General features: G+C 47.3%; 1 protein-coding gene across 1 annotated transcript in view; it reads right to left on the bottom strand.

The window, feature by feature from the left end:
• The window catches only part of LOC144953377 (interferon-induced very large GTPase 1-like), a 176,292-nt gene that overhangs the window by 27,674 nt on the left and 124,733 nt on the right, over window positions 1-23,885 (bottom strand). Inside the window, exon 2 of the mRNA XM_078883940.1 lies at window positions 15,592-17,360. Within this exon, the coding sequence (XP_078740066.1) occupies window positions 15,592-17,360 (1,769 nt within the window). The remainder of the gene's footprint in view (window positions 1-15,591; window positions 17,361-23,885) is intronic.

Below are 23,885 nucleotides of genomic sequence, written 5' to 3'. Positions count from 1 at the left end.
GAAGGGATATGGTGGCAAAAGTTTCATTTTTACTTGAAAAACAAAACATCTCATCACAGAGGAATGCACCCTATAGCCACTTACACACAATGGTGCATGCCCCTGGCAGTGTCTACATATAAATGTCAATCTTGACAGCTGAAACAGGATTTGTGTGGTGAGGTATAAATGTGGGTAAGTCATGCCTATATTTACAACAAGTCTGACCTTACAGAGTGTAGGGGCGAGATTGCATCTCTGTCGTTCCCTGAAGGGAACATAAAATGGCTCACTCCCGACCACGCAAATTTACCCGGGCCTGGCCACCGTCATGACAGTCCTTTATGATTGTGACCACAGAAGAGTCGGAGACAATGCAACCACGAAGAATGACCAACAGCCCTGGCCTCATTCCAAAAGTAAGGTTGTACATACTAAATTAAGTATTCATAATAAAGTATAGAAGTGTCGTATGTTAGGCGTTTTTGTGTAGTGGTTTGTTGGTATAATTTATTCACTGAACTGTTCACCTTCCATCTTCCATAGAAACAAATGGGCAGCACTTAATTAGATCCGCAAAAGCCATGGAAGATGCAGATTCTTCATTAAAAAGTGAAACAATGACTCACGTGTGTGCAACTGTGGCTACGAACACGAAACCACGGACTATCTTTGTGCTGCCCCACATATACATTTGAGAGTTATGAATATCAAATTCACAAACGCCAAACGAAATATAAGTTTTTAAACCTCGGAGAAATAAGACTTTCATAGTTTGCCTTCATTGGCCATGCAAAATCACCAATTATAATATCAAAAGTTAGGCAAAGAAACGCTGATTAGTTAAAATATCGTTCCATTACTATTATTAAAGTGTTGTCAGTCATACTCTGTAAAATGAATGGCAGTAAAAGGACAACCTCTTGTGTTCAAGTCATTATAGGCACACCTCGCCCATCGCGGGGGTTATCTTTGTTGTATTTGTGCATGAAACTGTTGTTACACAAATACTTATCAAATAATACCAAATAATACCAAATAGGCGAGATAAGTTAGTTCATGCGTGTAGCTAAAAAAAATGTAATGCAACACACCTCCAAATCATGGTTTTAACAGCAAAACCAGTCTCCTGGGAAGTCTTGAAGCTACGATATTGCAACTTATGAGAATAAGTCTTCCCCTTTTTTCTGGCAACAAAACAGGTGTTAAGATTTTAAAACATCATGTTTGCATTAACCACAATACTTGTGGTCAGAATGCAATCTTAAAATGTGATCCTTATCTGGGCCCAATAGTGTTATGATGTATAGTTGATGCCCACACAGGTTCATACAGCCATACAGACTCGCACAGAGACGCATAGACTCACACAAAGATACAATTTATCATACACTCGTACAGAAACATGTAGAAAGCCATGAAGTCACGTGGTTGGCGAAGTCTACGAGTCTCTGTGTACATCTATGTGTTAATCACTGAGTTTTTGGTAAAACAATCTTCTAGATGATGGCCTCATCACACTGTACACTTTGTGGAGAGATAATTGACAGCACTTCACCACGATAGGCAGTGCAGTTTGGCGACGTTGGGGATAACCTATGCGATACCCTATAAGTGAAGATAGGGAAGGGATATGGTGTAAAAAGTTTCATTTTGCCTTGAAAAACAAAACATATCATCACAGAGGAATGCACTCTATAGCCACTTACACACAATGGTGCATACCCCAGGCCGTGTCTCCATATCAATGTCAATCTTGACAGCTGAAACAGGATTTTTTGAATTCCTTGAACAATTTAAAATAGGTAAAAATTAAAATAAATAAAATAGAATAGAATGAAAAGAACTAAAATAAAATGTAATCAAATCACGACGTTTCGGGTGCAACACAAGCGTCCTTCTTCAGGTGGGGACAACGAAGCGTAAGCACAACAGCTTAAGTGTGTCTAAGAGGTGGCTGTGACGAGGAATTATATAGTCACGGGAGATGGAGCGGAGGGGCATGGTGAGGGGGAGAAGGGGGGACGGCGACGATGTTTTCGGAGGCAACTGATGAAGCTTTTGTGATGCAGGGAGCGGAAGTAGATAGGAATGCTAAGATTAAGCAGTCTTTGTTATGCTGCCGGGGGGGTAGCTTAGACCTGTGCAAGATAAAACAGCGTGTGGTGATGGTAGTGAGTGAAACTAGGGGGTATGTTAGGGCCGATGGCCCCCGAGTCCCCTCTCGGTGAGAGGCCGGCCAGAGGGGGTCCGCCGTCTCCAGATCCCTTACTCGTGTGAGAGCTGCTGCTGCTGTGCTCCTCGTTCGCGGGAGAAGGGCTGCCGCCCGTCGACTCCCCTCCCTGGGCCAAACCCCTGCAAGTCCGCGAGTCCTGCTTGGGGGGCATAGCTCGGGGCTGGCTCACGGCCGCCTGAAAACACGCTGTTGCTTCTCAGCCAATCAAACGCGACGCCTCCACTCGCACAACCCCGCGCACCAATCACATGCGCTGAACGGGGGGTCAGGGGTCGGAGGGCAAATGACGTCGCTCGCGCACGCGCCGCCGATTGGGGTTTTCTATTAAAGGTGGTTTAAAGGACTGTGGGGGCGGGTTTTCGCGAGGGGTGTTAGCCCGCACGCAGCGCGGGAGTCCGCAGCCGCAGGACGAAGCGCGCACCCGCGGAGCACCGACCACACACGATACAGCAAGCGCGCACACACCACTACGTGCTTCCCACACACTCGTAGGAACCACACGAGGCTGTTATTGATCGCTAACGTTTTATTCCCGGCGTGTCTACTAGTCACAATTCCCCGAATCAGTCGGAATCGGCAAGGCAGGGCTAATTTATCTCCCGATGGTCTGAACCCGATTTACCCAGTCTGTTTGGACTTACTTTCCCTAGACTTTTAAGCTAAATTCCAACTACCTCTCTCTCACGTACTTACGGTTCGGCTGCGTGGAGAGCCGGGGGGAAGGCGAGGATGCACGGAGCTCTCGCGGGGAGCGGGGCCTGGCTGCGCTGATGATCGTCTCACGGACGGTCCAGTGGCCGGCAAGCTTCCTGTCCCGAGGCGGACTTGAGCAGAAAGAGACCTTCTTGCCCTATCTACGGCCCTTTTATTGTTACCTACTTCAAAGATAACTCGGCACCGACCCGCTGGCCAATCAGATCGCTGGGATTCCCTGCCTCGTTGCTTTGGCGCTATGCACGCGTCCCGGGTTGCTGCTGAGCACCCAACCAATCAGAGGGACGACCCCGCTTTCCCGCCGTTAGTGGCTCCGCCCCCTATCTGCCTGCCAACCCGTGTGTGTGGTGTGTGTGTCTTAACCGCGGTGGCTGGGCAGCCCCGTCGTGACCATGTAATTTCAACCCAAGTCACGGCACCGTGGTGCTACTTAGCATCGGAGGAGATCGCCCAATTCCCTGGCCGCAGGAAACCGTGAAGATTATTCCCATAAGAGGGCTTCTGGGTGAAAACCTGTCGGCCAGGTGATCTCCCCTCAGGGCTCTATGTGTGGGGGGGGGGGGTGAGTGTGTGTTTATGTGGGGGGTGGTGAGGGGGAAGCAGCGTCGGCTCCGTCGCTTGGTGGTGGTGAGATCGTAGGTGGGGCGCCCGCAGAGCGGCTTCGGGGCTGCGGCATCACAGGCAACATACTGTGAAAATGGATATGGACATGACAATAAATATAAACTGGCTGTCTATCAGTAAACTGCACGGTAGCTAAAGTTTGACTTGGTTAATTACATCTTTCCAATGATTGCTCAATTTTAATCCATCCTCTCGGTTAAAGTTATGTCTATGTTTGTATATCTGTATGGCTTCGTGGACACATCTCTGGTGGTATCCAGGAGGCCTGCAGAGTACCTTGGTATCGGAGAACACAATGTCATGAGAACCAGCAGAATTATAACAGTGGTCAGCTACAGTAGAATAATTCGTCCTGCCATGTTTCAAATCCGATTTGTGCTCGCGAATGCGATCAGCAATGTGTTGTTTCGTTTCCCCATGTCCTATGCGTACGCACATTGTCAGTAGACCCCCCATATGCAAGCGTACGCATTTTGGTTAAGCCCCCCTCCCCCCTCCATGCGTACGTACTCAATGGATGGCCAAATATGACCAGTGATGCTTTCATGGCCATCCAGCATGGATTGAGGAGTACGTATATTTGCATGGGTACTGTTGGAATTCTGATGATAAGAGTTGTTGGATGTTAGGTTAAGTTGAGATCAAAGTTGCTTAGATTAAAAACAGGTTTCCATGTGCTTCTTTCCTAAATTCGTTCGTCATTGTCATAATGACGAACTGTATCCTGCGGTGAGATCTGAATCCCGAAGACCTGACGTAATTTCACACGTAACTATTAAAGCGAGAATCATTAATGTTGAAGCGAGTATCATACATTGAAGCGAGAATCATCAATGTTGAAGCCAGAATCATTGATATTATCACGATTGGTGATGCATACCCTGAGACAACGAGAGAGCCATTAATAAATTGCACAACATAATAATGACACACAAATAATCACACATACATACCCTTAGACAACATATAATCAATCTTGATTTGAAGCTTTCGTGACTGCAGAAATCCATTCTCTGGTTCTTTCGGTAAAGTCACGTATGTAGAAAATAATAATAGATCACGACGTTTCCATCGCAATACAAGCAACCGTTATCAGGTGTGGAACAAACACAGCGGGAGGACTGCTGACATGGGAGAAAGAGCTGCTGCAACAGGAGTTTATATAGGACTAGCGGTTAGTACCCGGCGTTGCTCGGGCGAAAAAGGCAGACACACACATGGACTAACACACAGACATTGACCCACACACATCGAAACACATCGACTTAGACGCAGACACACACATATATGGTTAAACCCAGGATGGATCGTTAAAAGGCCAGCCTAAATGTTGCAAACCGGCGAAGATGTTCCATTAGGGGGGTGCACATTTCGCAAGCATAGAGAAGGGAGGGAATTACCGTGGCCGAGAAGACCTGGAGCTTCATGCGGAGTGAGAGGCCAGGTAGCTTCCACACAGCGTTATGCAGCTGATGAAAAGATAATGGCGCTCGACTGATTTGGAGTGAGACCTCTGCTGTTAAACCCGAGCCGGTCATGAGCACACTGGCCAGATATGGGAATCTCGGCAATCTCTCCACAACTGCCCCATCACCGATTGTGAGTTGTGGGGGTGGATTGTTCTATGGTACAAAATACCCAGGCAGGTGCTTAGTTTTGGTGGGGCTGATGGTAAGGCCCCATCTCTTAGTGGCAAGCTCCAGGTTCAGCAGCAGTGAGCAGCAAACACCAGAGCATCGGCATACATAACATGGTTGAGCAATAGGGAGGCATCCCTTGACCGCACACGGGCACCGATCAGCCTCCCATTGTATCTGTGCCATATGGTACAGCCATTGAAGGCTTCACAAAGTACGTGGTTAAAAGATATGTAAAATAATGTGGAGCCAGAAGACATCTCTGTCACACCCCAAGGTGTAGAGGGAATGGCTCTGACTGACGGCCACGTAGTTTGATGCCAGGCCGCTCACCATCATGAAGGTCCTTAAGGATCGTGAGCAAAGTTTGAGGGACTCCAAAAGCATGACAAACAACCCCGAGGCCAGGTCTACTGATGGTATCACATGCCTTGAGCAGGTCACTAAAGCACATACATTCACTTACACGCACACATGGACCTACAGACACACGAAGAAATGGACTTACACTGACTGACATGGAGGCATGCACACAAAGCGACTAACACAGACGCCCATGGACTGAGACACACAGACATATCGACTCACACACACAAACACATGGACTTACACACACACGCACATTTGGACTCATACACGCATAGACATGCACTTTAGATACACACACATAAATCGACGTACACACATACAGCAACTCACACACATACATAGAGTGACACACACATTGCCGTACATACAGATGTGGGCTGTCACACATAGACATCTACTTGAGATATACACACATGGAGTTACACACACATATATGGACGTACACACACACACACCGACTCACACACAGCAATACGTAGACTCAAACACACATTGACGTAAACACATATATGTACTTACACACACACATATGGACTAAGACACACACACGAACTAACACATACATAGACTGACACACACATAGCCCTACACACATATACACATATGGACTGTGACACACAGACATCTACTTTAGATACACACATGTAGATTAACACACACACATTGACTGACACACATAGACACACAAACGCACATTGACTTACACACTCAGATGGAGCCATACACACACATCGACTCACACACACACGCATTCACTTAGACACACACACATCGAGTGAAACACACACGCATGGACTTACACACACATGTGGACTAACACACACACAGCGACTGATACGCACACAAATGGACTGACACACACACACAAACACCTTTACGTACACACACACAAATGGGGCGTTGTCCGTTTGAAAAAGACAGACACACACATGGACTCACACACAGACATGGACCCACACACATTGAAACCCATCAACTTAGATGCACACAAAGACATATGGACTCACACACACAGGCATCGACTTTAGGGACACACATGTAGTTTCTGCACACAAACATTATCATTGTAATATTTGTAAACTTAGTTGTTTAATAATAGTAAACAATAAACCTGAGTTGTTAGCAAAAAATTCAATAAAATTGTACTTTACATTGGCGTGGTGACGCGTTGTCCCGTGCAGAGCCCGCGGCCTCGCCTAGATTGGCAAGCCGGAGGAGGTGAGACGTTGCCAGGCTGCGAGCTGGGCCGCTACCCCCGCCCCCCCACCATCCCCCCGCCCGAGGCAGAATAATAGCATGTAAGCGTTGTGATAATATTAAATTAATATGTAAGGGCTTTATAGCAGTGTAGTGGTGGTGTTGACGTGCGCCGACTGTGACAGTGATGGATCACGGGGCGGCGCGAGGTGCGGGGTTGGGCACGCGTTGTGGGCGTGGTGTGGACGCGCGCGCCGGGAGTGACAGATGACGGGGCGGCGCGGCGTGGGTGCTGAGGCACGCTGAGATGTGGGAAAACAGGATCGTAGCCAGCGCCCAGTGATTGGTCGAATAGGATGGGTGCTCGCAGCGACGTCCGCAGGTGGGGTATAAAGGGGGACGCGCGAGAGCACTCGGGGAGAGTTACCCAGTTGAAGACCAGAAGACGGAGCTGAAGACCTAGTGCCCCGAGACCCCTAGTCCCGCCGTCCTTGTAGGGACCGGGGCCCTGTGTGGCTCGGAGGCGAGACTGTGGGACCCGGGGTCCGACGCCCACGTGGGTCGGGCTGGGGACCCACAGTCAAGACGGATACCCCGGGCAGGGAGTGTCCCGAGTAGCTCAGTGGGCGTTAGTCGCCAGGGTAGCTAAGTGGGTGTTGGTCACCCGAGTAGCTCAGGGGCGTTAGTCGCCGAGTAGCTAAGTGGGTGTTGGTCACCCGAGTAGCTCAGTGGGCGTTAGTCGCCGAGTAGCTAAGTGGGTGTTGGTCACCCGAGTAGCTCAGTGGGCGTTAGTCGCCAGGGTAGCTAAGTGGGTGTTTGTCACCCGAGATACTAAGTGGGTGTTTGTCACCCAAGATACTAAGTGGGTGTTTGTCACCCGCGATACTAAGTGGGTGTTTGTCACCCGAGATACAAAGTAGGTGTTAGTCACCTGTGAACGAGTTTGGTAAAATAAAGAGTGTGTTACCCGTGAAGTCGTCTCCCGCCGAGTTACTACATTACAGCAGTAACTGCACGCATTGTGGTGGGGGGGGGGGGAAGACGACATCACACTGTTAAGAGAAATCGGCAGCGTGATGTGGATATTTATTCGATGTTAAACGCGTAAAATAAAATGTCTCCCGTAAGCTTGGAGGCAACACGCATCACTTGGTAGCCCCCCCCCCACGCAATTGGAGTCACTTGGTACGGTCGACGTCGTGCAATAAGTAAATAATTAATAATAGAAACGGCACAAATGTGTTAATTAAATTACTTTAAAGTTTTCGGACTGGAAAACGGAATACCCTATTCCAACCACGGGGCTTAGGGCGTGCCGGCTGGCAAATTATTTCGGTCTTAAACCCCACCGTCCGAGAGCCAAATCCCCCGCAAGCGCGAGCGCGCGGAGACTTTTATATATAAGAAGATTTTGGTGGGCCAACCCAAGGGTAAGTGGGCGGAGCTAGAGAAGGAATTTGTAAGTATATGTAAATGTGAGAGATTAGCATGTCAATGTGAGATCGCCCAGCCAACGGAGGCATGCCAATGAGAAGAATAGCATGTCAATGTCAGAGAGCCGGGCAACAGGAACAAAAAAAAACCGAAGAGCAAGAGGTACACATGATGAGAGGGAGACACAGAGAGAGAGAGAAAGACAGAGAGAGTCGGAAATAGCAGCATAGGCAGGTAGGATGGAAACATCACAGTCAGTTAAGACTTTACTTGGTTAATAACGTCCTTCCAATGATTGCTCAGTTTGTACTCATCTTTTCGGTTGAAGTTGTGTCTGTGTTTATATATCTGGATTGCTTCATGAACAAATCTCTGATGATAGCCGGTGGGTTTGCAGAGTACCTTCATCTTAGAAAAATCTACTTAACAAATGCTCGGTCCCAGCAGCAGCAGCAACCGTAGCCGCACCAACCATATAACAACTCCTCTCTCGCGGCCCACCCTGGTTCCTCTACGCTTAACCAGTCTACATAACAAAGGCTCAGTCCCAGCTGTAGCCACAGCCGTACCAACTGTAGGGCTGTTACGGGAGGGCTGTAAGTGCATACGATCCAATGGGTAACAAACACAGTGGGCGGAGTTACGGGAGTACACGGGGGGGGTGCCCGCAGCGACGTCCGCATCAGGCAGCCTGGGGGGTTGTGATCCTGATGGGGGGTATAAAGGGGGAGGACAAAGAGAGCTCGGGGCTCAGTCTGGGAACAAAGGAGGAAGAGTGAAGATCCTCTAGCTAGAGCCCTGGACTCCCCTCGACGCCGCCCTTGTCAGGGCTGCAGAGGAGCGAGCCAGAGGCGTGGTTCCGTGAACCAGGGTTAGACCCTGGGACTCCGGAGACCGTAGCCCGACTCACCAGTGTCGGGCCAGTTAGCCTCCCCTAGCTCGTTAGAGGAGGACTTGGGGATAGGTGAGATTAGCTAGGGGGTATCCCCAGTTATCCGGGTGAGGGGGCCGCTACCCCCTCTAGTGTTGTCCTGTACCGATAAGCTGAAAATAAATATACGTGTGCCTCAACCTGGGTGTCCAGCGTCTTCACCGGTACTTCACAACCTTAACATAAAAACTCCACTCCAGGGGCCTAACCTGGCTCCTCCCCCCCCCCCCCTCAACCAGTATATATACACAGTCGGGTCTCTTGGGATTTCTCTCTACTTGATACAGCAATCGTGCTGTGACTGTTCCACCTGAAGACGGGAAGCTTGTGTTGCCTCCAAAACATCGTGATTTATTATTTTATTTTATTTCTATTATTATTTTTATTAATTTTAATTTTATTTTTTACCTATGTGATTTTACCGAAAAAACCTAAGAGTATGCATCCTTACAGTCACGAAAGCTTCAAATCTAGAACCCCTACTATGTATGGCAAAGTGATGGTTTTGATTGGATCCTCAGATGGTTGTCTCCCGATGGCTGGGAAACAGCTTTGTGGATTGTATGGTCAGAATATCTATTCATCCTGAGGGCTTGGTGTACGTGCTCCAGCTCACTGGCTAGTGATTAGGGAATTCTTCTGTGCCGCATGGTGTTGGGAGTCAGGCTTTAGATAGGCATCCGTGTGGGTGGCCTTCCTGTAGACAGTGTCCCAACGAGCCATCAGGTCTCTTCTCAATCAAAACATCCAGGAATGGTAGTTTACCATCATTTTCCACTTCCATGGTGAATTTGATAGATGGGTGCATGGAATTTATGTGGTTGAGAAATTGATTCAGTGCTGGCAGGTCACGTGGCCAGATGGCGAACATGTCATCTACGTATCTCTTCCACAAGGAAGGACGTAGAGTGGATGTCTGGATGGCATCTGTCTCAAATTAATCCATGAAAACATTCGCTACCACTGGCGATAAGGGAGAACCCATTGGGGTACCCTCATATTGTATGTAGAATTTGCCATTCCAGGTGAAGTAAGTGTTGGTAAGGCAGTGCCTTACCAAAGTTAGTACATTTGGATTCAGTCCCTGTTGGACCAAGTCTTCAATGATTGCAATGGTGTCAGGTACAGGTACCTTGGTGAGAAGGGAGACTATATCGAAACTGACAAGCAAATCATCTGGAGACAGTGAGATGTCCTTGATTAGAGAAACCAAGTAAGATGAGTTAAGTACAGCTGAGATGGTCTTGCCCGTGAAAGGGAGCAGGGTCTCAGACAGAAATCGGGCCAGTTTGTAGGTGGGTGAGTTGGTGGTGGAGACGATAGGACGGAGTGGGGTACACCTTCTTTGTGGATTTTTGGAAGGCCATAAAACCTGCTGCTTGGTCAGTTCAATTAGAGAAGTCGAATTAGCAATGATATTGTTGGTTTTCGTGGCTTGGCGGTTGGTGGGATCTCTATTTATTTTGGTACTAGCGGTGAGTACCCGGCGTTGCCCGGGTTAAAAATATCTTTCAAAACTTGTCTTAAAAACCTTACATATACACACACAGACACAAAAAAGTTTAATGTACGTAAAAAGTATTTCTGTATGAATTTAAGGTGTTTATGAGAATAAAAACTATAACACTACATAATCAATGGAACTGTGAACCCAAATGATGGACCACATAATAAGCCAGTGCGGTCTCCGTCTCTTCAATGGAGGAATAACAGGACTTGCATAAGCTCTCTCCTGAAGCCCTTTCATTGCCAGCAGACCTGAACATTGACATTTAGCTCTCCAAAAGTGCCATACGCAAGAAGACAAACCGAAACATGTATTTAATTGTAGGTAACATTTATTTAGTGCCTTTTATACGGCTCTTGACTCAGGTGCAACCGCAACAAACAAAAACATGAACAAAGAACATCTTAAAGTGACGATGCGTGACAGAAACATCCAGGAAAAAACAGCAAAATCTTCCTTAAAAACACCGTATATCAACGCTGTGCGCAAAAATTCCAGTGGGATGCAAGTCTAACAATAACAACCATACAACACTATGGGAACCTCATTTGCCAGTAAAAATATGATAATTGGTTCTTTACCCTTCTATCTGGCAACAAAACTGACACCTTTTTACAAGGAGTCATGTTTGCATAGACCGCAATACCTGCAGTCATAATACAAACAAAAGAACATAACTCTGATAATGTGCACTGTCCTTGAAGTTGATTGGTCCACACCCGAGACAGCTTTCCTTAGAGCCTAGTCTCATATGGGTTGGACCAGATGACGCCAAAAGGCGCACAACTCAAGGACAATGCACCATCAGAGTATGAGAGCTCGGGGCAAGCATCTACACTATGGGAACCTCATTTGCCAGTAAAAATATGAGAATTGGTTCTTTACCCTTCTATCTGGCAACAAAACTGACACCTTTTTACAAGGAGTCATGTTTTAGAAGGGTAAAGAACCAATTATCATATTTTTACTGGCAAATGAGGTTCCCATAGTGTAGATGCTTGCCCCGAGCTCTCATACTCTGATGGTGCATTGTCCTTGAGTTGTGCGCCTTTTGGCGTCATCTGGTCCAACCCATATGAGACTAGGCTCTAAGGAAAGCTGTCTCGGGTGTGGACCAATCAACTTCAAGGACAGTGCACATTATCAGAGTTATGTTCTTTTGTTTGTATTATGACTGCAGGTATTGCGGTCTATGCAAACATGACTCCTTGTAAAAAGGTGTCAGTTTTGTTGCCAGATAAAAGGGTAAAGAACCAATTATCATATTTTTACTGGCAAATGAGGTTCCCATAGTGTAGATGCTTGCCCCGAGCTCTCATACTCTGATGGTGCATTGTCCTTGAGTTGTGCGCCTTTTGGCGTCATCTGGTCCAACCCATATGAGACTAGGCTCTAAGGAAAGCTGTCTCGGGTGTGGACCAATCAACTTCAAGGACAGTGCACATTATCAGAGTTATGTTCTTTTGTTTGTATTATGACTGCAGGTATTGCGGTCTATGCAAACATGACTCCTTGTAAAAAGGTGTCAGTTTTGTTGCCAGATAGAAGGGTAAAGAACCAATAACCATACAACAATTTAGATTAAAGTTATCAGGCTAACTCTGTACTACTACATAACATGTACATGCCTTTGTCTTTTATCGAATCCAATGAGTCATAAGTAGATGGTCAATGCTAGAAAAACACGTATTTATTTGTACTATAGTAAGGCACTACAAAAAACACAGACTATATAACTTGTAATAGGAAAAAAGGGGGAAATGGGGAGAAGAAAAGTAGGGCAGGTAAGATCCGAGGCGAAAGAACATCAGCGCACGGGCGGTGCCGCAAACAACCGCTGACTGCAAGATCGCCGACAGGTAAAACTGCCATTTTTTGCTGACCAACACCCCCCTATCAAAGAGTTTCTTTGTAAACAATATTTCTGGTCCTGCCTGCTGGTGCAAAGTAATGTAAATATTTTTCACTGCCTACACGAGAGCATCCAACATAAAGTTGGCCATGAAAAAAAGCACTGAGTTGCCAAATTCAGTCCTACCACTTTTAAAGATTGTCCTTGCGCCTTGTTAATGGACATGGCAAAGCTGAGCTGGATGGGGAATTGAAGCCTCTTAAATTCAAAGACTGTGTCATTTGGGATTATAGGTATGCGAGGGATAAAGACGTCCTCATCTTTAGAATTGCCTGTAATGTTTGTAGCTTTGATAACATTACAATGTAATTCTTTAACAATTAACCTTGTGCCATTGCATAGTCTATGTGGGTCCAAGTTTCTCAATAGCAAGAGAGGTGCCCCAATTTTTAGTAGCAAGTTGTGTGGTGGTACACCCGGGAGCGGCAGAGAATCCATCTTCTTGGTTCTTTCGGTAAAGTCACGTAGAAGGGAAGTAATAAAATAACAAAAATAAAACAATAAAATAATTCTCACGACGTTTCGGCCACAACGCAAGCAGCCGTCCTCAGGTGAAACCAGGTCTGTCGAGGCGACAGCGTCTGAATGAAACAGCACACGTGCTTGGAGCATATATATAAGCTGGGTTGGAAGGGGGGGGGGAAAGGGGGCGCCTTGACAAAAGAATTTGCATATCAAGAGGAATTTAGCATATTTATGGGAAATGCAGGTATGTGATTAGTACTACTTGTGTCCGTGCATTATGCAGGATTAGCAACATCAAAGGGAGGGGATATGGGAAATGCAGGTATGTGATTAGTGCTACTTTGCCCGTGCATGATGCAGGATTAGCAGCATCACAGGGAGGGGATAGGGGTAGCATTAATAAAGGGAAGAAGTGTTAATAGTATGTAGCTGCAGTAACTAAAACCACCACGTTAACAACTAAAGTATATACTACATAGTATCATCATTATACTAAATATACTCTACAATAAGCTAAGTTACTAACAGTAAGTAATACATCACAATTCTACGTCGTAAAAAATATAATATGCTTCCATCTAAACTTTATTCTCTTACATCACACGAGTCTACACCGTACTATATATTGCCATAGACAAACCCAAACATTAAATTATATACTGTATTGCTATAAACCACCTTATCCATTGTAATATTACAATATGTATTATTCTACCCACCCTAATGTATATCACACTGCTGTATATTCACTATACAATTACGATACTTTATTTTACTTTGTACATTGTATTAAGCATTTACATTTTTTAAACTATTTGTTATTATACACTATACCATTGACCGTCGTGTGAAAGATACTAAGAGGAAGCAACAAAATATGTCAATGCAGCGGAGCAAAGAATTCATTCCCTGCGAAGAATACAATGCCAGTGAGTGGAACGCGGTCTGAAAGTCACCGTAAACGTGAACACAATCAGTTAAGATCCGAAATTGTTTATTACATCCTTCCAATGATTGCTGAGCCAGAATCCATCTTCTCGGTTGAAATTGTCTCTGTGTTTGTATATGTGGATAGCCTCATGACCGAATCTCTCATGGTAGCCAGATGGCTAGCAGAGAACCTCTGTCTTGGAGAAGTCAATATCATGTGAGCCCACTGAATTGTAACATTGATCTGCCACGGCAGAGGTGTTTGTCCTTCCGTGTTTCAAGTCTGCTTTATGTTCACGGATGCGGTCCGAGACAAGTCGTTTGGTTTCTCCAATGTAACTGCTACCACAGAGGCAACTTAGTTTGTAGACGCCAGGGTACTGTATGTCTGGAACCACATCTTTAACAGACGGGACCAGATCACAGATTTTATGTACTGTGTTGAATCGGACCAGGATCTTGTGTTTTATCAGGATTTTGGAGATCTTTTTTGTGACCCCAGCAATGTAGGGTAAGGTGATGGTCTTGAAAGGCTCCTCAACGGGATCCTTCTTGATGGTTGGAGTGATGGCTTTGCGGATTGTGTAGTCGGAGTAACCATTAGCCTTAAGAGCTTGGCGTACGTGTTTGAGTTCACTGGCAATGTGTTCCTGGTCGGATATGCATTGGGCTCTATGGTATAGAGTCTTGATGAGGGAATTCTTCTGGGATGGATGGTGGTGGGAATCCGGTTTTAGGTAAGAATCCGTATGGGTGGCTTTCCTGTAGACAGAGTAGCTCATTGAACCATCAGGTCTCCTTTTAATTAGGACATCCAAAAAGGGTAGCTTGCCATCTTTTTCGACTTCCATGGTGAATCTGATGGCTGGGTGTATGGAATTGATGTGGTCGAGAAATTGGTCTAGAGCAGATGACAAAAGTGTCATCTACGTACCTCTTCCATAAGGTCGGGCGTACAGTGGCAGTCTTGATGGCGTCAGTCTCAAATTTCTCCATGAAAATGTTGGCTACAACCGGAGATTTTAAAGTCTTAAAGTCACTTTATTGTCAAGTGTGTTACATGCATGACATACAACACAGATGAAATTACAGTCCTCTCTCTTGGTCCCACGGTGCAACCAAGCAATTAAAAAATTAATCACAATTAACAGACATAAATAAACAATAAACAATCGGCGATCAACACAAGATAAATAATCAAAAATGTAATTAACTTAAAATAAACAACAGTCAAGAATTTTTTAAATGTAAAATATTATTTAAATAAAGTATTTAAAGAAATAAGATATTTAAACCAGTGTGGTAGTGCGATGTAGTGCAATGTGCAGTCCAGAGATCAGGATGTACGAGTGAATGTGTGTGTGGGGGATGGGGTCAGGGGGCAAAGGGGGGTGGGTGGGCAGAGGGGGGGAGTGATGGTAGAGCAGGGAGGGAGTTGAGTCTTCTGACAGCCTGGTGAAAGAAACTGTCTTTGAGCCTGCTGGTCCTGGCTGGAAGACTCCGCAGTCTCCTCCCTGACGGCAGCAGACTGAAGAGGCTGTGAGATGGGTGGGTGGGATCACCTGCGATCTTGATTGCTTTGCTGGTGATGCGGGTGTTATAAATGTCCAGAAGAGGGGGGAGAGAGACACCAATGATCCTCTCAGCTGCTCTCACTATGCGCTGCAGAGTCTTGCGGCAGGACACGGTGCAGGTGCCGTACCACACGGTGATGCAGCTCGTCAAGATGCTCTCAACGGTGCCTCTGTAGAAGGTGTGCATGATGGGGGGAGGGGCTCCTGCTCTTCTCAGTTTGCGGAGAAAATACAGGCGCTGTTGGGCTTTTTTGGCCAGTGATGCAGTGTTGTGACTCCACGACAGGTCTTCAGAGATGTGCACACCCAGGAACTTGGTGCATCTCACCCTCTCCACTGCAGCACCGTTGATGGTTAGCGGAGTATGCTGGGTGTGCACTCTCCTGAAGTCCACGACAATCTCCTTCGTCTTCTCAACATTCAGGTGGAGATTGTTGTCCTTGCACCACGTGGCCAGCCTGCTCACCTCACTCCTGTAGTTTGTCTCATCACCGTTTTTGATGGCACCCACCACAGTTGTGTCATCCGCAAACTTAATGAAGAGGTTGGAGCTGAATGATGGTGTGCAGTCGTGGGTCAGCAAAGTGAAGAGGAGGGGACTCAGCACACATCCTTGGGGGACCCCTGTGTTCAGTGTGATGGTGCTGGAGGTGTTGCTGCCAACTCGAACTGCCTGTGGTCTCCCTATCAGGAAGTCCAATAGCCAGTTGCACAGGGAGGTGTTGAGCCCCAGGTGGTCTAGTTTGTGGATGAGCTGCTGGGGAATGATTGTGTTGAATGCTGAGCTAAAGTCGATGAACAGCATTCTGACGTAGGAGTATTTAGTCTCCAGATGGGTGAGAGCTGAGTGGAGGGTAGCGGAGATGGCGTCATCGGTTGAGCGGTTAGACCGATACGCAAACTGGAAAGGGTCCAGGGCGGGGGGAAGGACAGACTTGATGTGTTGTAGGACTAGCCGCTCGAAGCACTTCATAAGGATGGGAGTGAGTGCGACCGGGCGGTAGTCATTGTGGCAGGAGGGAGATGACTTCTTCGGGACCGGGATGATGGTGGTAGCTTTGAGGCACGTGGGTACAACAACCTGTCTCAGCGAGGTGTTAAAGATGTCGGTGAAGACATCTGTGAGCTCCTCCGCACAGTCTCTCAGGACACGACCCGGAATGTTGTCAGGGCCCTGGGCTTTGCTTGGGTTCGTCCTTCTGAGGGATCTCCTCACGCTATCTGGGGATAGCGTCAGCACCTGATCACCGGGAGGTGGTGGAGTCTTCTGTGCTGGGGTGCTGTTGTCTGCCTCAAAGCGAGCGAAGAAGTCCTTCAGCTGGTTCAGCAGAGAGGTGGAGCTGTCACAGGTCTGCGGAAAGGGTTTATAGTCCGTGATGGTCTGCATCCCTCGCCACAGGTTCCTGGTGTCTCTGCTGTCATTGAAGCGGTCGGCGATCCTCCTGGAGTACTGCCTCTTGGCCAATCTGATGCCTCGCGACAGGTTGGCCCTGGCTGTCTTCAGGCCCATCTCCTCGCCAGCTTTGAAGGCGGCGTTCCGAGCCCTCAGGAGCCTGTGGACTTCCCCTGTCAGCCATGGCTTCTGGTTGGCCCGAATGGAGATGGTTCTGGTAACCGTGACATCCTCCATGCACTTCCTCATGTAGGAAGTGACGGTCTCCGTGTACTCCTGGAGGTCTACGGTGTTGTTGTAGGTGGCTGCCTTTTTGAACATGTTCCAGTCGGTGGTGGAGAAGCAGTCCTGGAGTTCCTCTGAAGACCCCTCAGGCCACACACATATCCGCTTTATAACTGGTTTGGTGACTTTAACCAGCGGCCTGTACGCTGACGTTAGCAGAACAGTGGTGTGATCTGAGGCCCCAAGGTGGGGGAGGGGACGGGCTTTGTAGGCACCTTTGTGTGTAGTGTAGACATTGTCCAGGATATTGTTTCCTCGTGTGGGAAAGTTGATGTGTTCCTGGAGTTGTGGAAACACGATCTTAGGGTTAGCATGGTTGAAATCCCCAGCCAGAATGAGGAAGGCATCTGGGTGGGCTGTCTGCTGGTCACCGATGTGCTGATGGAGTTCATACAGTGCCTCGTTCCTGTTGTTTTCGGAGCCAGGGAGGATGTATAGTGCCACCAGCAATATGGCACTAAATTCCCTCGGCAGGTAGAATGGCCGGCATTTAATTACCATAAACTCCACCGATGATGAGCAGTGTTGGCAGACCACAACAGCGTCGTGGCACCAGGCATCGGTGATGTAAACACAGAGTCCCCCGCCGCGAGTCTTCCCCCCCTCGACGAGCGCTCTGTCCGCCCGGTAACATGTTAGCCCGGCTAGCTGAATGGCATGGTCCGGGACGCTGTCGTTAAGCCATGTCTCCACAAACACAAGGACACAGCACTCACTCACAGTCCTGGAAGTTGTACGAAGAAGGCGGATATAGTCCAGTTTGTTTTCCAGCGAGCGTACGTTGGCCAGTGTGATGGTAGGGATAGCCGGCCGGTGAGGGCTAGCCGCTCGCCTAGCCTCGATACCTCCGCGCTTTCCCCTCTTCTGCTTCCTCATACACCGCCTGTGGCGCTTCCACTGTAGGCTGGTTGCAGTAGTAGGGGTCGGTGGTAGAGCAGGCCTCTGGAGCAGACCGCAGTCGCGTAGCTCTTCCGCGTCTGCTGGGTTTATATCCATGAGTGTGGTTCTGCCGATGGCGAGCATAAATTCGCGAGAGTATGTGCGCCTTACGTTTAATCGACGTGATGATGACGAACAAATGCACGTAGATGGATAACACAAAAAACATAAAAACACCGATCTGATGGGAGAGAGAGGAGCCGCTGCATGTATACGCGCCGCCATCAGGCTGCGGTGGTCATTGGGGTGCCCTCAGTTTGCTTGTAGAAAGTTCCATTTCAGGTGAAGTATGTATTGGTTAAGCAGTGTATCACCAGGGGGGGTACCCCAGTATTCAGTCCTTGGTGAACCAAGTCTTCAATGATTGCGATGGTGTCAGGTACAGGAACTTTGGTGAATAAGGAAACCACATCAAAACTGACAAGCAGGTCGTCTGGGGACAGGGAAATCCCCTTGATTGTCGATACCAGGTCGGTAGAGTTTAGTACCGCAGAGGTGGTTTTTCCAGTGAAAGGCCGTAGGATTTCAGACAAAAAACGAGCCAGTTTGTATGTGGGGGAGTTGATAGTAGAGACAATGGGACGAAGAGGTGTATCTTCTTTATGTATCTTTGGTAAGCCGTATAATCTTGGTGGCCTGGCTGCAGAAGGTTTCAACGAGAACTGTTTGGTCTTATCAATTAATGCGGTTGAAGCAGAAATGATGTTTTTGGTTGATATACATTAGGGTGGGTAGAATAATACATAGTGTAATATTACAATGGAAGCTGCGGGCCGTATGAAATCTGACTGCGGGCCGTGATTGGCCCGCGGGCCGGACTTTGGACATGCCTGAGGTATAGGGTGGTTTATAGCAATACAGTATATAATTTAATGTTGGGTTTGTCTACAGCAGTATATAGTACGGTGTAGACACGTGTGATGTAAGAGAATAAAGTTTAGATGGAAGCATATTATATTTTTTACGACGTAGAATTGTAATGTATTACTTACTGTTAGTAACTCAGCTTATTGTAGAGTATATTTAGTATAATGATGATACTATGTAGTTTATACTTTAGTTGTTTGCGTGGTGGTTTTAGTTACTGCAGCTACATACTATTAACACTTCTTCCCTTTATTAATGCTACCCCTATCACCTCCCTGTGATGCTGCTAATCCTGCATAATGCACGGGCAAAGTAGCACTAATCAAATACCTGCATTTCCCATAAATATGCTAAATTCCTCTTGATATGCAAATTATTTTGTTAAGGCGCCCCCTTTCCCCCCCTTCCAACCCAGCTTATATATATATGCTCCAAGCACGTGTGCTGTTTCATTCAGACGCTGTCGCCTCGACAGACCTGGTTTCACCTGAGGACGGCTGCTTGGCGTTGTGGTCGAAACGTCGTGAGAATTATTTTATTATGTTTTATTTTTATTATTTTATTACTTCCCTTCTATGTGACTTTAACGAAAGAACCAAGAAGATGAATCCCTGCAGTCACGAAAGCTTTAAATCGAAATTTAGCTGCAGAGAATTCAATAATTCAACTGGATAGTGGACAATTTGATCATGGTCCAACACTGTGTCAATAGATTGGTAGGACTTGCTCTCTCCAGATAATTTCTACAACAACATGGAATTTATTCTGTGAACGGCATCATTTTTTGGAGCCAAAATGGCCCTCTCCTCTAGCCAGACAACATCTTGAAAGTGCTGTTGCATGTTTGGGTACACTTATTCCTCCAGTTCCTCTTCCGAAGTGGAAAGGATGCCTTTAGACATGGTGATAAGTCCATCTGTGCCGTCAGCAAGAATTCTGCCATTTCCAATATCAAGGAGAGCTTCAGCAAAGTTTCCTGCCTCTTGGTCTCCATGGATATATACACGCATGTTTGTAGTTAGTCTCAGTTTCATTACGTGCCTCCAGAGGAATGAAGACTTGATGCAGGCATTTAACTCATCAGCTTTGGTCCCTCGAAGTACTACAGGTAAGGTATGTCGGAAGTCACCAGCCATGAGAAAAGTTACACCACCCATAATCCTGGAATTGTTGCGGAGGTCCTGCAAAGTTGTGTTGACAGCCTCAAATGCTCCCTTGTGGGACATGGTGCATTCATCCCACACTATTAATTCACAATTAACCAGGACTTGTGCAAGGGCAGTCCCCTTTGAAATATTGCAAACGGGGTTTTATTGTCAGGATAGATCTAATGGAAGCTTGAATGTGGAATGGGCAGTTCATCCTCCAGTAAGCAAAGTCGATGCAATCCCTGACGATGCTACAGCCAGAGCAATTCTCTGCCTCTGGCGAACCTTAGCCAGGAGCAGGTTGAGAACAAAGGTCTTCCCAGTACCGCCAGGTGCATCAAGGAAAAACATGCCTCCATTTTTAGACTCAATGTCTTCCAAGATTTTCCTGTAGGCTTCTCTTTGTGCATCCATCAGCTTTGGTTCATTCTCCTCAATAAATTTAAGAAGCTCTAAACCATCATAGGATATTTCACGTACGATCTCTTGGGCAAGGGCATGCAGGTTGTCCCTGGAGGGTGTTGGTAGTCCGAAAGAGATGAGGTCTTTTCCACCAATGGAGCGAAGTTTGTCTTCAAGGAGGATGAGGGCCTGGTTAAAGATGACATCAGAAAAGGTCACCTCGAGGTTGGGATTTTCTTGTTGAGCTCTGTGGAGGATGTCCTCACTCATGCCCTCTTTGTATTTTTCCCAGAGTCCCATGGGGTTAGATGGGCTGCAAACTTGAAGAATTATGCAGAAGAGCAATCTGAGTTGAGAAGGGGACTGACTAACAGAAGTTTCTGTCATAGCTTTATCAAGATGCTGATCATCCTCAAGAATTCCACGAAGATTGCAAGCTTCCCTGTATGTTTCACAAACAACTCCTTCCACTGTTTTGAGGTCTTGGAAAGATTTTGGCCCTTTCACAACATGGAGAAGCATTCGCAAAAAGTGGCACTCCTGATTGCTGGGATGAACTGTGTAAACTCTTCCCAAGGCATCAGTTTCACCGTCACCAGCACGTCGCTTCCATTTATTTTGAGCAGTCCACGCATAGTAGGAGGGAACTTTATGGTAGAGCAGGTTGGCAGCAAATGGGTCACTTTAGCACAACACAAAAAACGCCATCAGGGTTGTATCTTGTGGAGCCTGGGCCTGTTCGTAGATGCGTTGACCATTTTCGAGGTGATCTGCCAAATGGACCACTGTGGGTGAACGCTCATGGATGGGGAAGCCAAGAATTCTCCAAATGGCCTCATTGGTGCTGATGTATCTTCCTTTGACAAAAAGCTGAACTTCATCCACACTTTGCCCCTCTTTTTGTAAGGCAAACACGGCTGTCAGACCCTTTGTTTATGTATTTGCAAACATATTTAATGGCTTTCACAGAATTGCAGAATTCCACAATAATGTTGGCCTCAAATATCTTGCAGAGAAGAGGGCAGTAGGGAACGATCCACTGGTTGTCAACCTTCATTTCAGAGTTAGTGCCAGGTCTGAGCGTTGTTTCAAATCCACCATCTTCTATATTTCTGCGACGATATAGAGGATAGCCATAATGCCCTGCCTGAGTTTCTTTCAAGAAGTTTATTGGATACTTCTGGGTACACTTGCGGTCTTGCATACATGGCGATTTTGGATTGAACTCCCCACATGGGCCATGGACCATTTGCTTGCAGACCACATCAAATAGGGCAGGGTCTTGATTCGGGTCAGGTAGCTCAGCACAGATGAATGAGTCAATGTCATTTGCATGAATTTTTTCCCTCATCCATAGCAATATGTGAGCATGAGGAAGACCACGTTTTTGCCACTCAATTGTGTGCAAGTTACATCTTGTCTTCCCAAAGACGCCGCCTTCCTTTGTAGTAATGAGCCTCATGAGTTCATCTACTTTGAGTTTAAACACCCTTGCAATGATGTCATGTCTCTCTGTTGGCTTTTGGTTTTGATAAAGCTCAACCTGGATCTCCTTCCATTTTGGATTGCAAGTGAAGGTGATAAAGAGATCGGGCCTGCCATATTGCCTGATATAGGTCATGGCATCTTGAGTCCTCTCGTGCATGTATTATGGGCCACCTGTGAAGGATGAAGGCAAGATAACTAATCTCCCCACATTCTGAACGTTTGCATCTCCGTCGGCATTGATAGCGTCCCTGAGATGAACATACTGTTCTACACGCAGGCGTGTTTGATTGAGTTGAATGTAAAGAAGGCGCTCACTCTCAATTTTGGCATACTCGTCAACAACATACTGGTGAAAGAGGTTGGCGCACCTCAATATGTGGTTTCCGCCTTTCCTGTCCATGATCATGAAGGAATAGAAGTCCTTAGAGGAGACAGTTTTTTGAGGATGACTCTGTCCAGTTGCTTTTATAATTTGAGGAATCTGGACGTGGTACCCATCTTGCCCTTGCCACAGAATAATGGGGTATTCTAGGGCATCATATGCTCTGTTTGTCACTCTCACCACTCACTCTCACCACTCACACTCACCACCACCACTCACACTCACCACTCACACTCACCACCTCACCATTCACCACTTACCCTCACCACTCACTCACCACTCACACTCACGCTCACCACTCACCCTCACCACTTACCCCTCTCTCTCACCACTCACCATTACCACTCACTCCTCTCCCTCACCACTCACGCTCACCACTCACCCTCACCAATGATCCTCACTTCTCATCACTCACCCTCACCACTCACCACACACTCTCACCACTCACGCTCACAACTCACCCTCACCACCCACCCCTCTTCCTCACCACTCACCCTCACCACTCACCCCTCTCCCTCACCACTCACGCTCACCACTCACCCTCACCACTCTCCCTCACTCACCCTCACCATCACCACTCTCCCTTACCACTCACTATAACTCACCACTCACTATCACTCACCACTCACACTCACCACTCACCATCACTCACACTCCCCCTCACCACTCACCCTCACCACTCATCCTCACTACTCACCCTCACAACAACTACTCACCCTCACCACTCTCCCTCACCACTTTCTCACAACTCACCCTCACCACTCACCCTTCTCCCTCAACACTCACGCTCACCCTCACCACCACCACACAACCTCACCACTCACACTCAACACTCACCCTCGCCACCACCACTCACCCTCAACACTCACTCACCCTCAATCACCCTCACCACTCACCACTGACCCCTCTCTCTCACCACTCACCATTACCACTCACTCCTCTCCCTCACCACTCACGCTCACCACTCACCCTCACCAATGATCCTCACTTCTCATCACTCACCCTCACCACTCACCACACACTCTCACCACTCACGCTCACAACTCACCCTCACCACCCACCCCTCTTCCTCACCACTCACCCTCACCACTCACCCCTCTCCCTCACCACTCACGCTCACCACTCACCCTCACCACTCTCCCTCACTCACCCTCACCATCACCACTCTCCCTTACCACTCACTATAACTCACCACTCACTATCACTCACCACTCACACTCACCACTCACCATCACTCACACTCCCCCTCACCACTCACCCTCACCACTCATCCTCACTACTCACCCTCACAACAACTACTCACCCTCACCACTCTCCCTCACCACTTTCTCACAACTCACCCTCACCACTCACCCTTCTCCCTCAACACTCACGCTCACCCTCACCACCACCACACAACCTCACCACTCACACTCAACACTCACCCTCGCCACCACCACTCACCCTCAACACTCACTCACCCTCAATCACCC

Source organism: Lampetra fluviatilis, chromosome 75 (assembly GCF_964198595.1).
Source record: "Lampetra fluviatilis chromosome 75, kcLamFluv1.1, whole genome shotgun sequence".
Taxonomy (NCBI): domain Eukaryota; kingdom Metazoa; phylum Chordata; class Hyperoartia; order Petromyzontiformes; family Petromyzontidae; genus Lampetra; species Lampetra fluviatilis.
Note: the sequence above shows the minus strand (reverse complement) of the source record. Positions and strands in the feature narration are given on the sequence as shown.